The sequence below is a fragment of the Schistocerca serialis genome, chromosome 4 (genome assembly GCF_023864345.2).
Source record: "Schistocerca serialis cubense isolate TAMUIC-IGC-003099 chromosome 4, iqSchSeri2.2, whole genome shotgun sequence".
Lineage (NCBI taxonomy): Eukaryota > Metazoa > Arthropoda > Insecta > Orthoptera > Acrididae > Schistocerca > Schistocerca serialis.
Genome location: NC_064641.1, coordinates 681309569 through 681334755, shown reverse-complemented (window position 1 = coordinate 681334755; position 25187 = coordinate 681309569). Strand labels below are relative to the sequence as shown.

General features: G+C 44.5%; 1 protein-coding gene across 1 annotated transcript in view; it reads left to right on the top strand.

The window, feature by feature from the left end:
- LOC126474686 (facilitated trehalose transporter Tret1-like) overlaps positions 1-25187 on the top strand; it is a 69161-nt gene that overhangs the window by 10934 nt on the left and 33040 nt on the right. Inside the window, exons 2-3 of the mRNA XM_050102165.1 lie at positions 16071-16435; positions 21379-21618. Of these exons, the coding sequence (XP_049958122.1) occupies positions 16071-16435; positions 21379-21618 (605 nt within the window). The remainder of the gene's footprint in view (positions 1-16070; positions 16436-21378; positions 21619-25187) is intronic.

Here is a 25187-nt window from a genome sequence, read left to right as displayed (position 1 = left end):
TGCAACTTGCCACAGCCAACATGGATTTTCAGTTACCCAATAATGCATGTTACGCAAATTATCATTTCTATGATTCGTGAATGTAGCCCCGTCAGCAAATACGAGTAAAATAAAATTAATAAATGTGTCATCCCTCTGAATCTGAAGTTGAGTCCATCGGCAGAATTCAGTGCGAGGCGTAGAATCCGTACCTGTTAATTCTTGGTGGAGACTGATATGGTAAGGACGATGTTTGTAGCGATGCAGAACACGCACAACACTACTCTGGCTCATGCCATATTCCCTTGCGATTTGACGTGAATTAACACAAGGATCTCAAATCACAGTGGCAAGCGTACCAATTTCCATTTCCTCGTTATCTTTCCTTTGCCAGATATGTTTCCGATGCGTTAAAGATCCAGTTGTCCTCATACACATATTTAAATGTACGACGTGTAGGGTGAGTACATTGAGGATATCTTTGAGTATATAAATCTCTAGCTCTTACTGAATTTCGTTGGCATTCTCCGTAAATGAGAAGCATATCGACTTGTTCTTCGAAGAATGCGTTATTCACATTCACTTGATTCGATGACACTAGTCTCTCCGTTCCTATTAGTGTTGTATTGCGAAACCGTCGAATGGTGTTTACATGTCAGTGGCACATTACATGGATACGCCGTATTCGGCGAATATTTCCTATTTGCACGATGTACGAGAGAGAATTGTCAGAGCATGCGCTTCGATAAGTGCCGAAGTGATAAGGAATACCACTCAACTCATGATAAGAAGATTGCAGCACTGCACAGATACCAATGGTCATCACTTCGAACACCTTCTGTAAATGGACGTTCATTCCACCTTTGCGACCTTGGTTGACCTTCAAATACCTTACTGTTACACATCATTGGATTCGTGTCAATAGACGCTATCGGAAAATAAGTACCAAACTATAGCATCCCATTTAAAAAAAGGAAGCGGCCCTTCATATCTATTACGCGACCCCACCTAACAACAAAAACCCAACGTCATATTATGACCCCCGTTGCCCCATGGAACATTTGTCTCACAAACTTTTCAGTTCCTATCATACTTTCGGTGTTATTCTAGGTGGCAATAGTGACTCACACTGTATATAAATATGTAATACACAATAGTGAAACATCATTAGCAAAAGGGAAAGTTGTATTTATGGCTTATTAGTTTATGATAAGAATACAGCTACAGACTCTGAATTCGCAATAACAATAAATAAGGGTCAAGGTCAGAGAGAAGAGGGAAGAGAAGATGGACTGTGGGGTGGAAGGAAATGGGCATAGAAAACGGGAAGAAACAGATGGACAGAGAGAGAGAGGGCAGAATGAAATGGAGAGAGAGGGCGGGAAGAAGATGGACAGAGAAAGGGAATAGAGACGATGGAATGACAGAAGGGAGAGAGCGGGGGTAAGAGGAGATAGAGAGGGGAGGAGAAGATGGATAGACACAGGGGGAAAAGGTTATGGATAGAGAGAGGTGTAAGGAGGAGGAGATTGAAGAAACAGTGGAAGGGGGAGATGGACAGAGTCCAGGGAGAGAAGGGGTATATACAGGGTGGTCCATTGATCGTGACCGGGCCAAATATATCACGAAATAAGCGTCAAACAAAAAAACTTCAAAGACCGAAACTTGTCTAGCTTGAAGGGGGAAACCAGATGGCGCTATGGTTGGCCCGCTAGATGGCGCTGCCATAGGTCAAACGGATATAAAAATGCGTTTTTTAAAATAGGAACCCCCATTTTTATTACATATTCGTGTAGTACGTAGAGATAGATAGCACTGTAATAGCCTTAAACATATGGCTAAAATTTTAGACGAACATTTGGTAACAGGTAGGTGTTTTAAATTAAAATGCAGAACATAGGTACGTTGGAACATTTTATTTCGGTTGTTCCAATGTGATACATGTACCTTTGTGAAGTTATCATTTCTGAGAACGCATGCCGTTACAGCGTGATTACCAGTAAATAGCACATTAATGCAATAAATGCTCAAAATGATGTCCGTCGACCTCAATGCATTTGGCAATACGTGTAACGACATTCCTCTCAACAGCGAGTAGTTCGCCTTCCGTAATGTTCGCACATGCATTGACAATGCGCTGACGTATGTTGTCAGGCGTTGTCGGTGGATCACGATAGCAAATATCCTTCAACTTTCCTCAAAGAAAGAAATCCGGGGACGTCAGATCCCGTGAACGTGCGGCCATGGTATGGTGCTTCGTCGACCAATCCACCTGTCATGAAATATGCTATTCAATACCGCTTCAACCGCACTAGAGCTATGTACCGGACATCCATCATGTTGGAAGTACATCGCCATTGTCATGCAGTGAAACATCTTTTAGTAACGTCGGTAGAACATTACATAGGAAATCAGCACTCATTGCACCATTTAGATTGCCATCGATAAAACGGGGGCCAATTATCCTTCCTCCCATAATGACGCAGCATACATTAACCCGCCAAGGTCGCTGATGTTCCACTTGTCGCAGCCATCGTGGATTTTCCGTTGCCCAATAGTGCATATGCCGGTTTACGTCACCGCTGTTGGTGAATGACGCTTCGTCGCCAAGTTGAACACGTGCAAAAAATCTATCATCGTCCCGTAACTTCTCTTGTGCCCAGTGGCAGAACTGTACACGACATTCAAAGTCGTCGCCATGCTATTCCTGGTGCATAGAAATATGGTACGGATGCAATAGATGTTGATGTAGCATTCTCAACACCGACGTTTTTCGGATTCCCGATCCTCGCGCAATTTGTCTGCTACTGATGTGCGGATTAGCCGCGACAGCAGCTAAAACACCTACCTGGGCATCATCATTCGTTGCATGTGGTTGACGTTTCACATGTGGCTGAACACTTCCTGTTTCCATAAATAACGTAAATATCCGGCTAACGGTTGGGACACTTGGATAATGTCGTCCAGGATACCCAGCAGCATACATAGCACACGGCCGTTGGGCATTTTGATGAAAATAGCCATACATCAACACGATATCGACTATTTCCGCAATTGGTAAACGGTCCATTTTAACACCGAAGCAAATACCGTCCGCACTGGCGGAATGTTACGTGATACCACGTACTTATACGTTTGTGACTATTGAGGCGCCATCTGTCACAAAGCGAAAAAAGTGGTCCAACTAAAATATTCATGTTTCTTTACGTACTACACGAATATGTAATAAAAATTGATGGTTCCTATTTAAAAAAGCGCAGTTGATATTCATTTGACCTATGGCAGCGCCATCTAGCCGGCCAACCTTAGCGCCATCTGGTTTCACCCTTCAAGCTACACAAGTTTCGTTCTTCGTAGTTTTTTCGTTTGATGCTTATTTCGGGAGATGTTTAGCCCGGTTACCATCAATGGGCCACCCTGTATATCCTATTCCCAAACATATTAGAAGCGTACGCTTTCTCTTTTCCTTTTTTTCCATTCAAGCAGAGCGAGCCGCAGCAAAGTGTGGCAGGGTACAGCTAGTATCTGATAGCGCTCTATTTTGGGGCAGCTTTGTTCACTCGCCAACTGTAGTTTTTGTCCGGAAACGGGTCGTCAGACCGATCTGCGGTGTAAGATCGCGAACTTCGTGTGGGCGGCTGTTCAGCTATCTCGGAAGTGAAACTTAACCGTTCCTGTCCTTATATTTCATCATGGGTTTTCTTGTTGACAGTACTGATTAATTCACAGGAAACTGCAACAGTATTTCAACGAACACTGGTCGGAAAAGCGATATACATATGGATGACATTTTCTTAAGCATTGTACAGAATGGTATGTGCCGTTCAGCAGGTTTTGTTTGCTGTGATAAATCTTAAGTATTGTTGAATTCCGTGTTAAAAGGTTTTTTTCTGGCACACACCTCCTATTCTGTACAGAAATTACTCACAGTATTTGAGAACTTCTCTCTCTAATGTGTTATCTACTCGTATACTCTATTTTCTCCTGTTTTATTAATTGTTTGATTGTTCCTTTATAAATTTTATGATCAGCACACTGTAAAAAAAGACCATGAACATAGTCGTTCCGTGACGAAGTCGTTCCGTGACGAAGTCATAGGGAATCCGGTAAGTAAATAAATCAAAATCTAACCTAACAAATCTTGTCTACTTGGCGTTAGCCGTTCTCCTTCTAGGGGCAGTGCAAAAAATCCTTAACGAGTTTCTGCAGTCATCCTGACTACATGAAGGTAGAAGGTTAGTATTTTGTAGCTGTGACTTATTAAACTGATAGTTCGGTAATTTTCACATCTGTCAACACCTGCTTTCTTTGGGACTGGAATTATTATATTCTTCTTGAAGTCTGAGGGTATATCGCCTGTCTGATACATCTTGCTCACCAGATGGTAGAGTTTTGTCAGGACTGGCTCTCCCAAGGCTGTCAGTAGTTCTAATGTAATGTTGTCTACTCCGGGGGCCTTGTTTCGACTCAGGTCTTTCAGTGCTCTGTCAAACTCTTCACGCAATATCATATCTCCCATTTCATCTTCATCTACATCCTCTTCCATTTCCATAATATTGTCCTCAAGTACATCGCGCTTGTATAGACCTTCTATATACTCCTTCCACCTTTCTGCTTTCGCTTCTTTGCTTAGAACTGAGTTTCCATCAAAGCTCTTGATATTCATGCAAGTAGTTCTCCTTTCTCCAAAGGTCTCTTTAATTTTCCTGTAGGCAGTATCTATCTTTCCCCTAGTGAGATAAGCCTCTACATCCTTACATTTGTCCTCTAGCTATCCCTGCTTAGCCATTTTGCACTTCCTGTCTATCTCATTTTTGAGAAGTTTGAATTCCTTTTTGCCAGCTTCATTTACTGCGTTTTTATATTTTCTCCTTTCATCAATTAAATTCAATATTTCTTCTGTTACCCAAGGGTTTCTACTAGCCCTCGCCTTTTTACCTATTTGATCCTCTGCTGCCTTCACTATTTCATCCCTCAAAGCTACCCATTCTTCTTCTACTGTATTTCTTTCCCCCATTCCTGTCAATTGTTCCCTTACGCTCTCCCTGAAACTCTGTACAACCTCTGGTTCTTTCAGTTTATCCAGGTCCCATCTCCTTAAATTCCCACCTTTTTGTAGTTTCTTCAGTTTGAATCTACAGTTCATAACCAATTGATTGTGGTCATAGTCCACATCTGCCCCTGGAAATGTCTTACAATTAAAAACCTGGTTCCTAAATATCTGTCTTACCATTATATAATCTATCTGATACCTTTTAGTGTCTCCAAGGTTCTTCCAGGTATACAACCTTCTTTCATGATTCTTAAACCAAGTGTTAGCTATGATTAAGTTATGCTCTGCGCAAAATTCTACCAGGCGGCTTCCTCTTTCATTTCTTAGCCCCAATCCATATTCACCTACTATGTTTCCTACTCTCCCTTTTCCTACTCTTGAATTCCAATCACCCATAACTATTAGATTTTCGTCTCCCTTCACTACCTGAATAATTTCTTTAACCTCATCCTACATTTCATCAATTTCTGCGTCATCTGCAGAGCTAGTTGGTATATAAACTTGTACTACTGTAGTAGGCGTGGGCTTCGTGTCTATCTTGGCCACAATAATGCGTTTACTATGCTGTTTGTAGTAGCTTACCCGTACTCCAATTTTTTTATTCATTGTTAAACCTACTCCTGCATTACCCATATTTGGTTTTGTATTTATAACCCTGTATTCACCTGACCAGAAGTCTTGTTTCTCCTGCCACCGAACTTCACTAATTCCCACTATATCTGACTTTAACCTATCCATTCCCCTTTTTAAATTTTCTAACCTACCTGCCCGATTAAGGGATCTGACATTCCAGGCTCCGATCCGTAGAACGCCAGTTTTCTTTCTCCTGATAACAACGTCCTCTTGAGTAGTCCCCGCCCGGAGATTCGAATGGGAGAGTATTTTACCTCCGGAATATTTTAACCAAGAGTACGCCATCATCATTTAATCATAGAGTAAATCTGCATGCCCTCGGGAAAATTTACGACTGTAGTTTCCCCTTGCTTTCAGCCGTTCGCAGTACCAGAACAGCAAGGCCATTTTGGTTAGTGTTACAAAGCCATATCAGTCAATCATCCAGACTGTTGCTCCTGCAACTACTGAAAATGCTGCTGCCCCTCTTCAGGAACCACACGTTTGTCTGGCCTCTCAACAGATACCCCTCCGTTGTAGCTGCACCTACGGTACGGCTATCTGTGTCGTTGAGGCACGCAAGCCTCCCCACCAACGGCAAGGTCCATGGTTCAGGGGGGGATCATACATTATTGAAAGTCTCTCTACAGTGTTGTGGTGTCACAGCTTTAGATTGACGGAAAGGGATTTAAATACCTATATATTCTTACAGAGATTGTAGGCATTCTCCGGTTTGGTTTAACTATTATTCATGCCCATGGTCTTTTCCATTCTCCGAGATATTTTAATTCAGTTTTTTTACATATTGTAACTATCTGTGATGCAGATTAAATTTTTTAAAGTTCATCGGCTAACTTAGTTTTCTAATTTGTAATTAAAATTTTCAAATAATATTCAACTATATACAAACGGTTGCATATCCGATGGTCGAAGTGATAATCCGTAATGATAAATCTTCTTTAAACACTGGAATGAGGAGAGTAACTACTCATATGAAATGACAACCCAAGAGAACGATTTTTGAATGAACTATGTATTCAAAACAGAGTGAGTAAAATTTCGCGTGATCGTCACGCATAACATTGGTCTGAACAATACTATACCCAACAAAGTGAACAGTTATTTGTAAAGTATACAATGTTAGCAACGAATTTCTGTGGAAATCAAAAGGCCTAATCAGTTGATATGTAAATGTATGACTGCCGGAAGTGGAATGGTCTTTCTCATAGCACTGAGCAAATTAAGTAGCCGTCAAAGAGCATTCTAACAAAGTTGCAGCGCAGTGCTGAAGTCTTACCTCCAATTTCTTCTCTTCAAGAATAGTAATATTATCCATAATTCATATTCTCTTCGCTTTCCAGTATGTTCATCATTCTGACCCTTGCTGTCTTTTACAATAAATCTTTCCTCATCTAACAGATACAATCACACGTCAGTATAGCACTACCGAATATGTACATCATCTACCACACTTCAACGAAGAATGTATGAGACTGCGCAGAGGCAAAGACTGTACAACAACAAGACCAAAGATTGTTTAACAGTAACATATCTTGCTCTCTCTCTCTGACGTGCACATTGATAATTTACGAACATCAAAACGACGTGCCCACCTGATATGTTGTGAAACTTAGTGACTTAAAGAGTGTGCCAGACCACACCTCTAGGAGTAGAACGAAAAACTGCTATTCACCATGAATTCCACAAACAAGGATCTTCTGGGACCCAGCTCCTGCTCCGCACTCATGAGGGCCAGAGAGCGATGCAAGAATGAAACCGTGTTCCGTACCTTCCAAGAGACATGTGATACAGCTTCTGATAGTCGGGTAGTGCACAAAATGTGAATGTAGTTGATGCCGGATCAGCTTTATAACTGAATTCAGTAGTTCCTTGAAGATACAATTCATCACGTTGCTCTCCAAGGGACGAGAAAGTCATAAGTTCAAAGAACTTTGAGAGCATTTTAAGAAAGTGTTATAATGTCGTTATATCCACATAGTGTAGTGGCAAATAAAAATGTCGATAATGCATTGGAGACAGAAGCAGTCGTACAGTATCTAGTAATACCCCGCCGGGACGATCCAAAGTGAAACGGAAACTTAAAACTACTCATTGCAGTCCGCAGCTCGTGGTCTCGAGGTCGCGTTCTCGCTTCCCGAGCACGGGGTCCCGGGTTCGATTCCCGGCGGGGTAAGGGATGTTCACCTGCCTCGAGATGACTGGGTGTTTGTGTTGTCTTCATCATTTCATCATCATTCATGCACGTAGCAAGATTGGACTGAAAAAAGGTTGGGACTTTGTACGGGCGCTGATAACCGCACAGTTGAGCCATCCACAATCCAAACATCATCATCATCTACTCATTGCAGGAATCCTAATATAGTGGCTTACAAAAGACTCAGCTTGAGGAAAAAATCTGACGTGGACTATAGTATATCATAAAATAAATAAATAATGTCAAGCTTGTAGGGAGGAAGATTACCGGCAACTCTTCTTCCGATTCACCGTTCTCGAATATAACAAGAAAATCAACATTGTATTGCGGTAAGGGAGCTTGCGAAATATAGGTACAAAGATAGGTGCAAGTATGTAGGTACTACACACGATTCAGTTTTTGAGAAGGCTGACGTTATGTCAGAAACCACAGTGCCCCCATCTAGAAGACAGTTCCAATAAACTAAAGATCTCTACTCATGAAAGCCAGCCGCTGTGGACGAGCGGTTCTAGGCGCTTCAGTCCGGAACCGCGCTGCTGCTACGGTCGTAGGTTCGAATCTTGCCTCGGGCACGGATGTGTGTGATATCCTTAGGTTAATTAGGTTTAAGTAGTTCCAAGTCAAGGGGACTGATGACCTCACATGTTAAGTCTCATAGTGCATAGAGCCATTTGAACCATTCTACTCATGAACCCACCTATTCTCGAAACAATGAAACCAGGACGACGAAGGATCAAGAACAACACGTATGTTTGGAATGACGATATCAAGAGGAAAAGGAGGTCAGTCCAATTACGAAAACAGACAAATATTCAGATATCTACACGAAACGTGATGCACGCATTGGAGGAGATGATATTTATCGACGAGTCAAATCAAATATTTGGAAAGCGGAAGATATCCAATGGCTTTACTGCATCAACGACGAAATGGGTGAGCTGCTGATCGATCGGAAGTAAGCAAGGGAACACTTGCAGAGCTACTTCGAGACAATTTTGACGGAGGTATTTCCCTAACTGCCAATACTCACCATACCAGCTGTTGGAGGACCAGTCAAAAAAATTAACATAGCCTAAGTCGAGACTGTTCTGAAAGAGAGGAAGAGAAGAAAAGCTATTGGCGTTGTTGATCTTCCACCAGAGTTATGCTGTTCTCAACAGTGATACGCAGCAGGTTCAGCGAAGCATCACTTTACCAGTCTTCAAAAAGAGAGTAAGCCTCACTGAGTGTTAAAATTACCGCCCGATCACATTGCTGAACCATGCGATGAAGATCATTGATTGAATTTGCAACGGCGCTCTTATGTGTTCATCCTACAGAAATAATGTCCTCTCACATTGTGGCGAATTTCTTCGTCTGCAGCCCAGTCGACACGACAGACGTTATAGAAAATGCGTAATGTTCACCGGGTAGAGAAAGCTGTAGCGAGAACTTGCCCCACTACACACTTCTACAGGTTGCGTCAAATGTTTTCTGGTATCAGGTTATCTGACCTATTAAACGTTAGATAGTCTTTGAGTGAAAACTGCAACATTTCGTTACTTGTTTGATTCAAAAACGCCTCCCAGCCCGGGCTAATCTTAAATTACAATTTCAACACTCACACGCGACCACAGTCACTCGTAATAGCCAGATTATGGTATCCAACCAAACCACGTACAAAAAACATTACACAACAGCTTGTCTGTGACAGTATGCTGGCCATAATACTATCCAAATCGACCTATTTGAATGGTCACTTCCTGCTCTCGACTTGCATAATACGCCACGTGCATTTTAGTTATTCAAAAGTGGCAGTTTACACTTATAGCCAGAATATGTCACATTCGCGTTTAGCAGTCGTTCACGTTTATTTGCAGCACTCCAATGTCAAGTCTAACTCACAATCCCCCAACATTAACGCATGTATTCAGCGCTCCTAATACAAACTTCTCATTATGATAAAGACTGAGCTCCGAACTTAGACTTCACAAACCAATACTTTAAGTCAAAAAATATGCTCGAACGTGCTGTCATCTGATTGACTGAGGAACAACATAACTAATCCGATATCAGAATTAAATAGCGCATATTTCTTGTTTTTTCAATACCATAAATTGGCTAGTTACACTTTACAAATTTCCCCTGAGAGTATGAATCACTCTCTTTGTATAGACAAAGTTCTCACGCTAAGGCATACTCAGTTAATAGACACAATATTATTTATTTATTTATTTATTCGTTGGGACCATCTAGGACCCCGTTAAGTCTTGTAGCACTTGGTACAGAGCCTGGCTTTTTTCTGCAACCAGATTTCCCTCATTGGTTGTGAGTGGGCCTGCTTGCGCTCTTCTCTCCAATGGGCAGGGTGTCTTCTTTTCGGTCGCTCATCTCGGGTTATTACGTTTGTCACTATCTTCTTTCTGAAAAGAACTCTTCTCAAAAGCACCTTCGAGTTTGACATGTAGCATCTGGAGGTCTTCTTTGCTGTTTTTAAATCATGGCATCGTTGTTTTTGGTTTTGAATAAAAAAAGAGAAATATATTTTTGATTAACCTATTTCCATCCATTCGTTTGAGATGACCATAAAATCGTGCCCGTCTTTTACAGATTGTGTCTGTAATTCTTTCTATTTTCCTGTAGACTTCCATTTTGTATCTGTTTTGATGGATGGCATTCTTGTACTTGGATCCAAGGATTCTTCTAATGATATTGCTGTCTTTTTCCTCCAGTTCTTCGAGGAGCCTTTTATCAGCGTTTAGGGATAAGGTTTTGACTGCATAAAAAACTACTGGATCGAAACTGTTTCGTAGTGACGTACCTTAGTGTTCTGGGAAAGGCATTTCTTGTTGCAGATTATGCGGGATGTTTGATAAGCTATTTCTAGTTTGCGTACCTGTTTCCTAAGCGCTTCCTTGTCCAGTCCATTTTTCATGATGATCTCACCCAGGTACTTGAATTTGTCTACCTGAGTGATGACCCGATATTTCGTACGGAGTTTTGGTGGGGCGTCTTTAATATTAGTCATGACTTCTGTTTTCTCAAATGATATTTGCAGGCCAGTTTGTTCAGCGATTTCTTTTAACAGTTCGATTTGAACTCTAGCTCTGTCTACGTCGTTTGACAGAATGGCCCTGTCATCCGCAAAAGCCAAGCATTTTACCTCAATCCCCTTCGATATGGTTCCAATTCGCAACGGGCTATTGTTGGTTTCCATTAATTATTCGCGCCAGGTTCTGATGATCTTTCAAAGTACGCAGTTGAAAAGCATTGGTGACAGGCCATCACCTTGCCTGACCCCTGTTTTGAAATCAAAGGAATCCAAGAGATACCCGAAGAATTTTACTTTGGATTTTGTACCTGTTAGGGTAGCTCTAATTATTGCCTGTAGTTTAAGGTCAACACCGAACTCATTTAGGATGTTCAGCATATGGAGTCGTACGCCTTCTAGAAATTCACAAAGACTGACACGTAGTGCTTAGACCTTAGAGTATAATATCTGATTATTGTCTTGAGGTTGTAGACCTGTTCGGCTGTTGAGCGACTTTTTATGAAGCTCCCTTCGTATTCAACTATTTGATGCGCGACTTGGCCTTCTAAACGCTCCAGAATGGCAAGTGAGAGAATTTTATAGGTTACCGGTAGCAGGTATCTTTCTTGGTAGCTGTTAATGTCTTTCATGCTGCCTTTCTTCTGCAAAGGATGCATCAGCGCCGTTTTCCAATCTTTGGACAGTTTTTCCTCATTCCAAATTTTTTTTATTTGTTTTTGTAAGATTTCAAGTGATTCCTTTGGAGCATATTTCCGCAGTTCTGCTAGTACTGAGTCTTCCACAGGGGCTTTGTTGTTTTTGAGATGGGCAATGTGGCGCTTGATTTCATCTTTGTCAGGTTGTCTGGACTCTGGGCACCTGAGCAGTGGTTATTTGGTCTCAGTGGGGTTTGGGGGTTTATTACAGTTCATTAGGTCTCGAAATTAGTCTGCTAGAATCTGACAATTTTTTTCCATTTTAAGTCGCCGGTGTACCATCCTTTCGCTGAAAGCATAGTGACGGCGGTTTGTAACCATTCAGTCTGTGTTTAAAGGCTCTGTAGTACTCTCTGGTTTCATTCTTCCTAAAATTTTGTTCTATCTTTTCAATGAGTGGTTCTTCGTACTTACGTTCTCAGTTCAGATTGCCCTGGCTGTTTGGGCACGTTGGATTTTGTAGGTTTCCCAGCTAGTTTCCAATTTAGTTGAGTAGTTTTGTTTCCGTGCACTGAACCTTCCTTGAAGACTGACTCACATGTGTCATTCCAGCAGGCACCCTTTTTGCTTCTTTTGATATCAGCAATTTCTTTGTCAACCTGTACAAGGCCCTCTTAGGTGGTATTGAAGTCACAGTCACTTGGTCTTGCCTTTTCTTGGAACTCCATGACCCTTTGTCGAAGCTTGTCTTGTCAACGCGTATAATTTTTTTGGTGGTCTTTCTGGTGTTTGTGGGTATAGGTTTGAATTTAATTGTTGACATCTAATGATCCGAAGCCACATTTATGTTTTTCTTTGACATTTATAAGTTTCGGGCTGTTCCTTCTCGAGATGTGGTCTATTTGGAACTCTCCAATGTTTTGGACGGGAGACCGCCAAGTGGTCTGCTCTCTGGGTTGATGGCGAAAGTGGGTCGACATTACTTGCAGGTTGCGATTTTCACAGATGGATAAAAATCTTTTGTCGTTTTGGTTGGTTTTCTTATGGGCAGGGTAATTTCCTACAATTTTCTTTTGTTTTCGTTCTCGGCCGAGTTGACCCTTGCAGTCACCCATAAGGAGTTTCACATGGTGTTTAGGAATTTTAGATAGTTTTTCATCCAGTAGGTCCCAGAAATTATCCACTTATTTATTTATTATATTATTTCCAATTCACACTGTCATTCACAGTAATAATCAAATTTATTAAATCAACAATAATTATCAGAGGACATAATATTCACAGAAGATACAATTTCGTTTCCAAAATACAATGTCTTAACTACGTATGATTTAAGTCCATAAGATGCTGACACCTCTCGGCCACAGCCGTAACTACCTGAAACTGCTGCTGAATCACATCGCACTTCTGCCACGTGACAGCCATGACTCATCTCTGGAGGGAGCAGCTCCCTGGTATTAACTGCTATAGGCGCGCCTAGTGAGCCCTACGATTACAGCCGGCCGGAGTGGCCGTGCGGTTCTGGGCGCTACAGTCTGGAACCGAGCGACCGCTACGGTCGCAGGTTCGAATCCTGCCTCGGGCATGGGGGTGTGTGATGTCCTTAGGTTAGTTAGCTTTAATTAGTTCTAAGTTCTAGGCGACTGATGACCTCAGAAGTTAAGTCGCATAGTGCTCAGAGCCATTTGAACCCTACGATTACAAAAAATTTGCAACGAGTTTTTAATAATTATACAACATCGTGACAATTTTTGAAAATATACTAATTTTCCAAAAGAAAACTTAATGACTAAAATACATAATGCTTACTTGGCGGTTCTAAAACTAATCTGGGCTATTGTTTTTTAAAATCTTGTTTTGCTAAAAATCACTTACAAAATAATGTTGTATACAATAATTTTTTAAAAAAAAGTACAAATTAATCCATAATTCTCCACACTCCCTTAAAATACACTTCAGGCTGCAATGACAGGTAGATTTTTCCAGAAAAAGTGTTTCTTCTAAGAATATTATTTTATACAATATCTTCCTGAAAGATAAATATTATTACATATATTTTCTCTAGACTATGCTTCTCCAACCCATTCGAGAAGTAGTACTTCATCCCAGGTCGCCACCATATCTCCAGTTGATGCCCATCCACGATAGAGCAGACCCGCGGTTGATTCCTAGACACAATATAACGCCATTCAGCGTTAGTCCGTGCTTCCCACTCACAGCAACACTGCAAACACAACCGTTTGTGTGTGGTGTGAAGGACAATCTGTGTCTGGCACGGTAATTCCCTAGCCCAGCTGCTGCTACTCTGCAACCAGTGACAGGGGATGAGATAGAATGTTGCAGGGATTTCGTTATCCATTCTCAGATAACATGCACAGATGTGAAGGGGTTACGATGTGCTTGGTACGCAATAACGCAGTCCTGCTTTGTGGTAGTAGAAGTTCCGATTGGGAACTTGACGAGTACATCTGGCATCACTCTTGCGGTAGGCTACTGTCACATCTCAGCGCCCCACAAATCTGGACGTTGGACGATTCTACCAATTGGCCAAATGGAGACCGATAGTGAGGGCTGTATCAAACTGTGAGACGGTGGTAGCTTTGTCTCACGAGAGTGCGCGACATCTCTGTGTCCTTCACAGTGATCACTCAAGATGTGATGCTGTCTAACCCCGTAATATACCGTACGATGCTTGGCAACAACACTGATCATGGGTGTCATTAATGGATTCTGGTGGCTGTTCTGCCTGCCACAAAGAATTGCAAGTCTAATCATTTGTAAGCCCGCTGATGGTCTGTATGTGTGGAAGTCACATCGAAATCAGAACGTGTCTTCTGGAAGCTACAGTGTTACGTGTATATGCAGGTGGGCAAGCTGTCATGTCCCAGCATAGGACTGAGAGAGAATGAGGGTTAAGAGGTCAGTCTATAGCTACCGAGCGATCAGCAGTTTTGTGTGTACCCATTGTCACTGTAGGCCTGTACCATGGGAAGCAAGGAGAGGATCTTGTTTGGTGGCTGGTATTCTCTTTCTGTAACACAACTGCATGCACGTATGTATTAATAGGGTTCTTTATTAAAATAAGCAGGAAGCTACTTAAGATAGTCCAGATGTGAGGTACAAGCTCTTCTGTAATAGTCCACGTTAGCCTCACTGCTGGTGAAGTACAACTCTGCTGTGTACTCTGTGCTGCCTGTCTCTGAGGTAGAGGCGGAGCTAACTACTAGTGCGGCTCCCATTGGGCTGCAGTTGATGGCTCAGTAACTCACTGGATGACTGACTGGAACTGACGGTCCTCCAGTCCATGGCAGCGATCTAAATACTGGTGGCCGAGAGGGTGTTGGTGGCAAGTTTCTTGCGAGTCTGTCTTTGTCCTCTATCGATCTTCTCACAACATCTTTGCCACTTGGTGTGTTAATGCAGCACAAGGAGCAAATGCAGAAAGACAAGCTTCAGGTGGTGGCAGGTTGTTTGCCTGGATCACGGCCAAATACTATCACAGGGCACCCACGAAAGAAGCGGACATTGGGACACCATGTGATTCTCGCTGGAGACTCAGGGAACCCAAGGGTGTATTTCCTTCAGACTAACTACTACACTACAGGCTACTGGTTGTCCAACAGAAGTCACTTTCTTGGCCCCTGGGGTTAAAAATAAGAGAAGTAGCAATCACTAGGATCATTTTAAAGTACAAAAATTGAGAGTAGCACTCCAAGTGAGGAAACAGACTTGTCGGAGCTTCCCCAAGACTGCCTCTGAGTGACAGGTAGTTGGCATGGTTCAAATGGCTCTGAGCACTATGGGACTTAACATCTGAGGTCATCAGTCCCCTAGAACTTAGAACTACTTAAACCTAACTAACCTAAGGACATCACACACAACCATGCCCGAAGCAGGATTCGAACCTGCGACCGTAGCGGTCGCGCGGTTCCAAACTGAAGCGGTAGTTGGCATCCCAATAGTCTGACTGAGTACAAAAATTCTGGCCTCTGGCCATAATGTTCGGGTCCTTTCCCTTCTCCACCTCTATAGGCAGAGATACTAATGTATTTTACTCTAACAAACTCCATTTTTGTTAGCAAGAGTGTCTGGCTGAAATCTTTCCCATTACGGCTAACAACAACAGTGTTCTACGTTACTTGGCACCACCCTGAGGGCTCTCTTGAGTGGGGACCGCCGTTCCAACAGTTTTACTCATTTCTCATCTCACTCTAACCTGTATACAACCACTGAGTCCTCAGGACCAAATATCAGGTTTGCTGTATATGAAATGATATGCTTGTTGGTGATCTCCACCCACTGGGAGACCTTATAATAGCGGCTAGATAGTGTATGAATGAAACTAGTACATCTGGACAGCTACCTGGTGCATCTGCAAGATCGAAGGCCTCTTCAATTACTGGTCATTTCTGGTAACTAAAAGCTGCCACTTTTTCTTGTTCTCTGCACTGTGTCTCTGGTTTCCTATTTTGGACAGCCCTTGCTAACGGTCAAATTCACAATGCACAAGTCACCAGTGCTGACGTTTGGTTGTGGTCCGTGCAGCGACGCTGGGCGGCTTTTCGCTGGGCGCGGTGCTGGGTTGGACGTCGCCCGCGTCGGAGCCGCTGCGGCGGCAGCTGGGCCTGTCCGACGAGACGGTGTCGTGGCTGGCGGGCGTGACGCCGCTGGGCGCCCTGGCGGCCATGTTGGCGGCGGCCGTGCTGCTGGACCGCGTGGGCCGGCGGCGCGCGCTGCTGGCCACGGCGCCGCCCTTCGTCGCCGGCTGGCTGCTGCTCGCCTTCTGCCGGCACCCCGCAGCACTGCTCGTCGGCCGCTTCGTCACCGGCTTCTGCGGCGGCGCCTTCTCCACCGCCGCGCCCGTCTACATCGGGGAGATCGCCGAGAACGACATCCGCGGCGCTCTCGGAGTCTGCTACCAGCTGCTGCTCACTGGAGGTAACCATTTTGTCTATCTGCCACCTCCAGCTAATCGCTTGTGTCGACTCCATGGCTATGATATGAAACGTGACACTTGAACAAATAGTTGCAGGGCTCATTAAAAATATTCCTTTTATTTAATATCTGATGCTCTTAGACAATCATAAGTACACTGACAAACAAAAACGATGGATATGAGACCTGAGTTTCTCCTGGCGTATACAATGTTCCATAAACTTGCGGGAATGCAGCCTGGCCGTCGACAACCACCGATATTTCGAAAGGAACTCACCCTGCCATTTTCAAGGTAAAACTGCTGCAAGTAAGCGCTGTGCATAGATATTTAAGATGTTGGTTTTCAGAGATGGTCGTTGGTGCATCTGGACGTGCTATAATACATTACATCTCCCCTACACATCACACAATGCTCGATGGCATTTAAGTTGGAAGAAGGGGCAGGCCAGTCCTTTCGCCAAAGAGCCTCTCGTTCCAAGAGCTCTCCCACTTGCACTGCACCAAAAGGATCATGTTCGACAGTGTTTTTAGTAGCTTTACGTGTACCCACCTCTCGCTATGCCGGTATGCGTCCAACACTGTCGAACATGATCATTTTGGTGGTCCAGGTGTTACGGCATAGGTGGCAGAATGTTGCGGGAGCATACTGATCCTCAAATTATTGATCACGGTACACTCACCAGTCAGTGTTATTGTGACACTGCGCTCCTCCCCTACGTATGTCTTCTGCTGTATGCATTCGGCCCTGAGTTCACTTTTGTGGATGACAATGTGTGACCGCATCGCAAAGTGCCAGTGTAGAGCTCTTGGATCGAACAGGTATTTGACGAATGGACTTGCTTGCCCGTTCCCCTGACTTAAATCCCACAGAGCACGTTTTCGATGCTTTGTGCAGACGTATTGCAGGATCTCCACATGCACCAACAACCATCATGGTGGAGCAATGGACGCCATCCAACAAGAACTCCTCACCAACTCCTGTGGTCAGTATGCGAGCACGTTTCAGAACATGCTCTGCATTCCATGGTGATAACAGTCCGTATTGAAAGGGATGTCGCGCTTTATTTTTTAATGTCCACGGAATCATCATGAATCGAGGTGATTTCAGTATAATTATTGTCTATGAGTAAAAGTGTAATTTCTGTTCAGCCCATTGAGTATATACTATACTGTACCAGTTCTGTAGGCGCCCCCGGTGATCCCGGTCGCCTACGGTGGACTGGATGGCCGAGCGGTGACCTCTCCAGTTGTCAGGATACTAGGAAATGACTGTGGACGCATTAGAAATGCAAAAGAAACATTATTACTTCATAACACCTTTATTCCTGCCGAGTACAATGTGGCTTGGTGATATCAATGACCTTCCCCGAGTCCTCGCTGACTCGTAGCGATGACACCAGCTCCGGGCCGCACCAGTCTTGCTAGCGCAGCGCCACGTGCTGTGACGTAGCGAAGGAATGTCCTTACTTCGTACTTCGGCCGTTGGTGGCTGGTGGCGCCCGGCTGGCCGGCCGGCTCGGCTGCGGACAACAAACTGCTCTGCATGGGAGGCTCTGGGTTGGAGTCCCAGCGCTGTCCTCACAAGAGGTGTTCTCGTAGTGTGGAGTGTACTCTATCCCACCCCGTCTTCTTCCCTGCTCCTCCTGGTGGCTCGTCCGCGGAGAATGGGCGGAGCGGGCTGCAGTCCCCCAGTGTCGTCGGCTCACCCCGTTGTGACAGTGGATGCACAGGGCCTAGGCCCCGCACGGTCTCGACGACGGCTCACTGATGTGGTCAGCATTGGCGGCGAGCGAGTCTGCTGCGATGTCTGCTAATCCTGGGTTGATGGTTGACAGCGGCAGCAGAGAGGACCAGAACTGGTACTGTTCCCTCACGTCTGCTGCTGGATGGGCCGCCCTTACTGCAACATCTCCTTAATAAAGATTAACATGTCGGTCACCGAGCTGAGCGCTACGCAGCGACCCAGTACACATCTACACTCCTGGAAATGGAAAAAAGAACACATTGACACCGATGTGTCAGACCCACCATACTTGCTCCGGACACTGCGAGAGGGCTGTACAAGCAATGATCACACGCACGGCACAGCGGACACACCAGGAACCGCGGTATTGGCCGTCGAATGGTGCTAGCTGCGCAGCATTTGTGCACCGCCACCGTCAGTGTCAGCCAGTTTGCCGTGGCATACGGAGCTCCATCGCAGTCTTTAACACTGGTAGCATGCCGCGACAGCGTGGACGTGAACCGTATGTGCAATTGACGGACTTTGAGCGAGGGCGTAGAGTGGGCATGCGGGAGGCCGGGTGGACGTACCGCCGAATTGCTCAACACGTGGGGCGTGAGGTCTCCACAGTACATCGATGTTGTCGCCAGTGGTCGGCGGAAGGTGCACGTGCCCGTCGACTTGGGACCGGACCGCAGCGACGCACGGATGCACGCCAAGACCGTAGGATCCTACGCAGTGCCGTAGGGGACCGCATCGCCACTTCCCAGCAAATTAGGGATACTGTTGCTCCTGGGGTATCGGCGAGGACCATTCGCAACCGTCTCCATGAAGCTGGGCTACGGTCCCGCACACCGTTAGGCCGTCTTCCCCTCACGCCCCAACATCGTGCAGCCCGCCTCCAGTGGTGTCGCGACAGGCGTGAATGGAGGGACGAATGGAGACGTGTCGTCTTCAGCGATGAGAGTCGCTTCTGCCTTGGTGCCAATGATGGTAGTATGGGTGTTTGGCGCTGTGCAGGTGAGCGCCACAATCAGGACTGCATACGACCGAGGCACACAGGGCCAACACCCGGCATCATGGTGTGGGGAGCGATCTCCTACACTAGCCGTACACCACTAGTGATCGTCGAGGGGACACTGAATAGTGCACGGTACATCTAAACCGTCATCGAACCCATCGTTCTACCATTCCTAGACCGGCAAGGGAACTTGCTGTTCCAACAGGACAATGCACGTCCGCATGTATCCCGTGCCACCCAACGTGCTCTAGAAGGTGTAAGTCAACTACCCTGGCCAGCAAGATCTCCGGATCTGTCCCCCATTGAGCATGTTTGGGACTGGATGAAGCGTCGTCTCACGCGGTCTGCACGTCCAGCACGAACGCTGGTCCAACTGAGGCGCCAGGTGGAAATGGCATGGCAAGCCGTTCCACAGGACTACATCCAGCATTTCTACGATCGTCTCCATGGGAGAATAGCAGCCTGCATTGCTGCGAAAGGTGGATATACACTGTACTAGTGCCGACATTGTGCATGCTCTTTTGCCTGTGTCTATGTGCCTGTGGTTCTGTCAGTGTGATCATGTGATGTATCTGACCCCAGGAATGTGTCAATAAAGTTTCCCCTTCCTGGGACAATGAATTCATGGTGTTCTTATTTCAATTTCCAGGAGTGTAACTGCAAGTCTAACTGCGAGTGCCTTGTTGCTATCAAAGCTGGCGTATTGAAAGGAAGCACGAGCGACGCCCTGACGTCACGCTCGTTTGTAATGAACGCATTCGTTCCACTTATACTGCTGATTCATGTGTCGTACTCGCCCCTTAGGTGTTCTTGCGACAGAGTTACGCGTTGTTACGGCAGACTTACGCGAAGTTCTGAAATGCAGTACAGCTGACGCTATACCTCTGTCTTGCACTCTACGAAAGTCTCCGTCTATCACAAACCCGCGTGCTAAGCAATTCTCTCTCGCCTGTTGTGTGTAACCAGGCCATTGCCTCTGCGTGACGACACATTCCGATGTATGTGCAATCCTCCTATCTCTTGGCTAGCCTACTGCCTCTGACTCTCGGCATAGGCAACGAAACTTTGACAATATTCCATGTTTCCAACTCTTTACTATTCCGCGACACTACAGTTCTTTCAATGTATTGGACAAATTTCATCCAGCAGAGTTTTCTGGCAGTGACACATAATCCGAATGCCACTTCTGTCCTTAAGTTTTGAATACCAATGCCTTCCATGGCTGCGAGTGGTACACTAGGTCTTATGGACACGTTGGGTAATCCGCGTTGATACACCAACAAATTGATCACCTTCTCTCACCTTGGCGTCCGTCTTCTTAATGGATCTTGCTCCATCCGCCACCAGTAGCGATCGCGGTGCTCACGGCTCGAAGATTATCTACAGACCGAAACTGGTTGCCATCTAAATAAACATCTACTGCGGTGGAGACTGTTTTACACAATTTTAACTTTCACCTTCGGTGCGGTCATGAGCATATCTAAATGCAAAAGCTCCTTTCTGCCAAGTCAATCCATTTTTATTCTCGGACATAATGGCTATGTTTGTGAACTGTGACTGTGTGGGATAATTATTTATTTCTAGTTTCTGCTACCAGTCACTTTTTTATTTTATGTTTAATCTAACATAATGCAACGCGTTTCGAACATTTTCTGTTCATCTTCAGGCGTTTATACATACACACAGAGAAATTTTACTTAAAAATAAATAGCCTTAAACTAGAACTCTTTGTCCATTATTTGTTATTGTAGCGGAAGGTGTGGCTGGTGTGGCAGCCATACACTGCCCCCCTCCTCTCCCCCTCCTCCCAAATGTCATACCACCCGCTACAATAACAAATAATGGACAAAGACTTCTATATTAATCTAGTTTAAGACTGTTTATTTTTAAGTAACATTTCTCGGTATGTATGTACAAACGCCTGGAGATGAACAGAGCATGTTCGAAACGCGTTGTATTATGTTAGATTAAACATAAAATAAAAAGTAACTGGTAGCAGAAACTAGAAATAAATAAGCAACCCAATTTACTGAGATGATTCCAAACGACAGGTTGGCATACACTTACTCCTTGACTGCTATGTCTCATTTGAGCTTATTTGTAAATGTTACATGCCGATCACGAGACGCATCCGAGGCGTAGCGATCGGACAGTTTGTCGATACAAACAGCTAGCTGTTGCTGTCCGCAGGTATCCTGTACGTGTACGTGGTGGGCAAGTGGGCCCCGCTGGTGTGGCTGTCTGTGGTGTGCGCCATCCCGCCCATCCTCTTCTTCGTGCTGTTCTTCTTCGTGCCGGAGTCACCCATCTTCCTGCTGTCCAAGGACAGGCGGGAGGAGGCCATCCGAGCTCTGCACTGGTTCCGTGGTGGCGATGAGGCTGACATCACCGACGACCTGGCCGAGATGGAGCAGGTAGGACGGCCGTTCAGTAAATTTTCCTCACTGAGGCGTACCTCAATCTACATTTGACCAAATAAAACCATCGTACGAAGTGTGGTGTACATTATACAGGGGTTGGATAAAACTACGGGAATATCACGAGAACATAAATGTGGATGCTAGCCAAGCCTGCAGGTTGCGGTGTCGTATTTGATCATGAATAGCAGCTGTACAATGACCTCAACATCTTGCTCAGGGTCAGTCGTGGTCAGAGCAGTAATTTGTTCAGTTGCGAGTGCCTTATGTCGAAGCTAAGTGAATTCGAACGTGGGCGAATTGTTGGTGCTCGTACTGTAGGTGCTTCCTAACCAAAGTAGCTTAAGTGTTTGGCGTTTCAAGAGGCATCATATCGAAGATTTATACCACATGCAGGTAAAGCGACATCATCATTTAACAATACAGTAAAGCTGCATGCCCTCGCGAAAAATTATGGCTGTAGTTTCCCCTTGCTTTCAGCCGTTCGCAGTACCAGCACAGCAAAGCCGTTTTGATTAGTGTTACACGGCCAGATCCGTCAATCATCCAGACTGTTGCCCTTGCAACTACTGAAATGGCTGCTGCCCATCTTAAGGAACCACACGTTTGTCTGGCCTCTCAACAGATACCCCTCCGTTGTGATTGCACCTACAGTACGGCTATCTGTATCGTTGAGGCAGGCAAGCCTCCGCACCAACGGCAAGGTCTATGCGGGAGGGGGGAATTCAGAAACCAGATGGCAGTTATAAGGGTCGAGGGGCATGAAAGGGAAACAGTGTTTGGGAAGGGAGTGAGACAGGTATGTAGCCTATCCTTGATGTTATTGAATCTGTATATTGAGCAAGCAGTAAAGGAAATAAAAGAAAAACTTGGAGTAGGAATTAAATTCCACGGAGAAGAAATAAAAGCTTTGAGGTTCGCAGATGACATTGTAATTCTGTCAGACACAGAAAAGGACCTGGAAGAGCAGCTGAACGGAATGGGCATGGTCTTGAAAGGAGGATATAAGATGAACATCAACAAAAGCAAAACGAGGATAATGGAATGCAGTCGAATTAAATCGGGTGATGCTGAGGGTATTATATTAGGAAATGAAACGCTTAAAGTAGTAAATAAGTTTTCCTATTTGGGGAACAAAATAACTGAGGACGGTCGAAGTAGAGAGGATGTAAAATATAGACTGGCAATGGCAAGGAAAGTGTTTCTGAAGAAGAGAAATTTGTTAACATCGAGTATAGATTTAAGTGTCAGGAAGTCGTTTCTGAAAGTATTTGTATGGGATGTAGCCATGTATGGAAGTGAAACGTGGACGATAAATAGTTTGGACAAGCAGAGAATAGAAGCTTTCGAAATGTGGTGCTACAGAAGAATGCTGAAGATTAGATGGGTAGATCACATAACTAGTGAGGAGATATTGAACAGAATTGGGGAGAAGAGAAGTTTGTAACACAACTTGACTAGAAGAAGGGATCGTTTGGTTGGGCATATTCTGAGGCATCAAGGGATCCCCAATTTAGTAATGGAGGGCAACGCGGAGGGTAACAATCGTAGAGGGAGACCAAGAGATGAATACACTAAGCAGATTCAGAACGATGTAGGTTGCAGTAAGCACTGGGAGATGAAGAAGCTTGCACAGGATAGAGTAGCATGGAGAGCTGCAACAAACCAATCTCTGGACTGAAGACCACAACAACAACACAGGGAAAGTGGAAAATTATCATTCACTAAGTCAGAAAGACGAAAGGATGTGCTGAGTGATCGTGATAGACGTCATTGAAGATTTTCAGGCAAAATAGGACAAAGACAACTGGAAAAGTAATTACATTACTGAATGTCATACTCACGAACTCTGTGAGCACCAAAACAACCAGCATGGAGCTCTATAAGCAGGGAATTTCAAGTCGAGCTGGAATACCGAAACCACTCATCACTGATGCAAGGGCCCTTAGCACGAAAATATTTTGCCGAAGCCATAAAACCCGGACTACTGAGCAATGGGAAAATGTCATTTGGTCGGATGAATCTTGTTTCACGATGTTTTCAGCTTCTGGCCTATTTTAAGTCCTAAGACTGAAACAAGGCGGGGGTTCGGTCATGATTTGGGCAGTCGTATTGCAGTGCTCCACGGGCACCATTCTTACTTTGCAATGTCCTGTTATTGCCAAGGATTATGCGATCATTTTGGGTGATCTGGTCCATCTCATGGCACAATGTGCTTTCTTAGACGGTGGTCATGTGCTCCAAGACGACAGGGTGCCTAATTAAACAGCTCGCACTATCCTGGACGTATTTTGTGCGAATGAGGATGAATTGTGTCACATCTCTGGCGAATACAGTCACCAGATCCCAATATGACGCAGCCATTGTGGTCTACTTTGGTAAGAATGCTGCCTGATTGCTCTCCAACTCCACTGTCTGCACCCAAAATCGTCACTATTTTGCAGTAATAATTACATAAGATTCACTTAAAAACCGTACAGAACCTGTGTTTATCCTTTTCGAGACAAATGGGAGCTATTTTGAACGCCAATGGTTTTCAACACCGTTTTAGGCATAGCAATGTGTGTTTGGTGCCTCACTATTTTGTTGATCCCCTGTACAGCCTGAAACCTCCCCTTGGAAAAATTTATGAATTACTGTGCTGGTAAACCCCTTACCTTATTTGATTTTCAAACAGCTGAGCAAAACTGAAAGTACTCAGACATTTCTCTCTTTACTTATTCTGATCATCACTAAACTGACACACAATATTTTTTTACGGCAACGCAATATGACTTTCAATTGTCCCTAAAAAAGAATGGCCCTGACTAACAATAACCTATACCTTTCATGAATCACTTACCTCACAAAAATCTTCGTTTCTCGAACTACTGCAATACAGCGAGCGCCAATACTGCCAGCTCAATAAAGGATTCTAACTACTGAAGGCACTGACTACTGATAGGCATAGTTACCAAATGAAAAATTTTGAAAGAGAACAAACAATGTATTTACCTTAATAGTGTTCAAAAGTCATAATATATATATCAGTTCATGACTTCCAGTCTTACAAATTTCCTTTTTCTGACGGACATACGTCCAGATCGTCCTCTCTCAAAACTCTGCCCTCTCTCTCCCCACATCCACCACTGCTGACGGCTCACCTCCAACTGCAAAACGCTACGCGCTGTTCACATCCAACTCCCAAACACTACAATAGCGAATATTCCAACAATGCCAACCAGCCGCAGACTGCACACAGCACAGCCAGTGATTTTCATACAGAGCGCTACGTGACGTTACCAACATAAAAACCTAAACGGCCTACTTACATAGCCCCCTTGCGTTGTGCTAAAAAAATATATCGTGTGCCAGTTTAGTGATGATCAAAATAAGTAAAGAGAGAAAAGTCTGAGTACGTTCAGTTTTTCTCAGCTGTTTGAAAATCAAATAATGTAAGGGGTTTACCAGCACAGTACTTCATAAATTTTTCTAAGGGGAGGTTTCAAGCCTAATGTAGCCAGGCGTGGTTCCAAATGGGACTGACTGGAGTTGTGACCTCAGCTCCCGTCAAAGAGCATTTTACT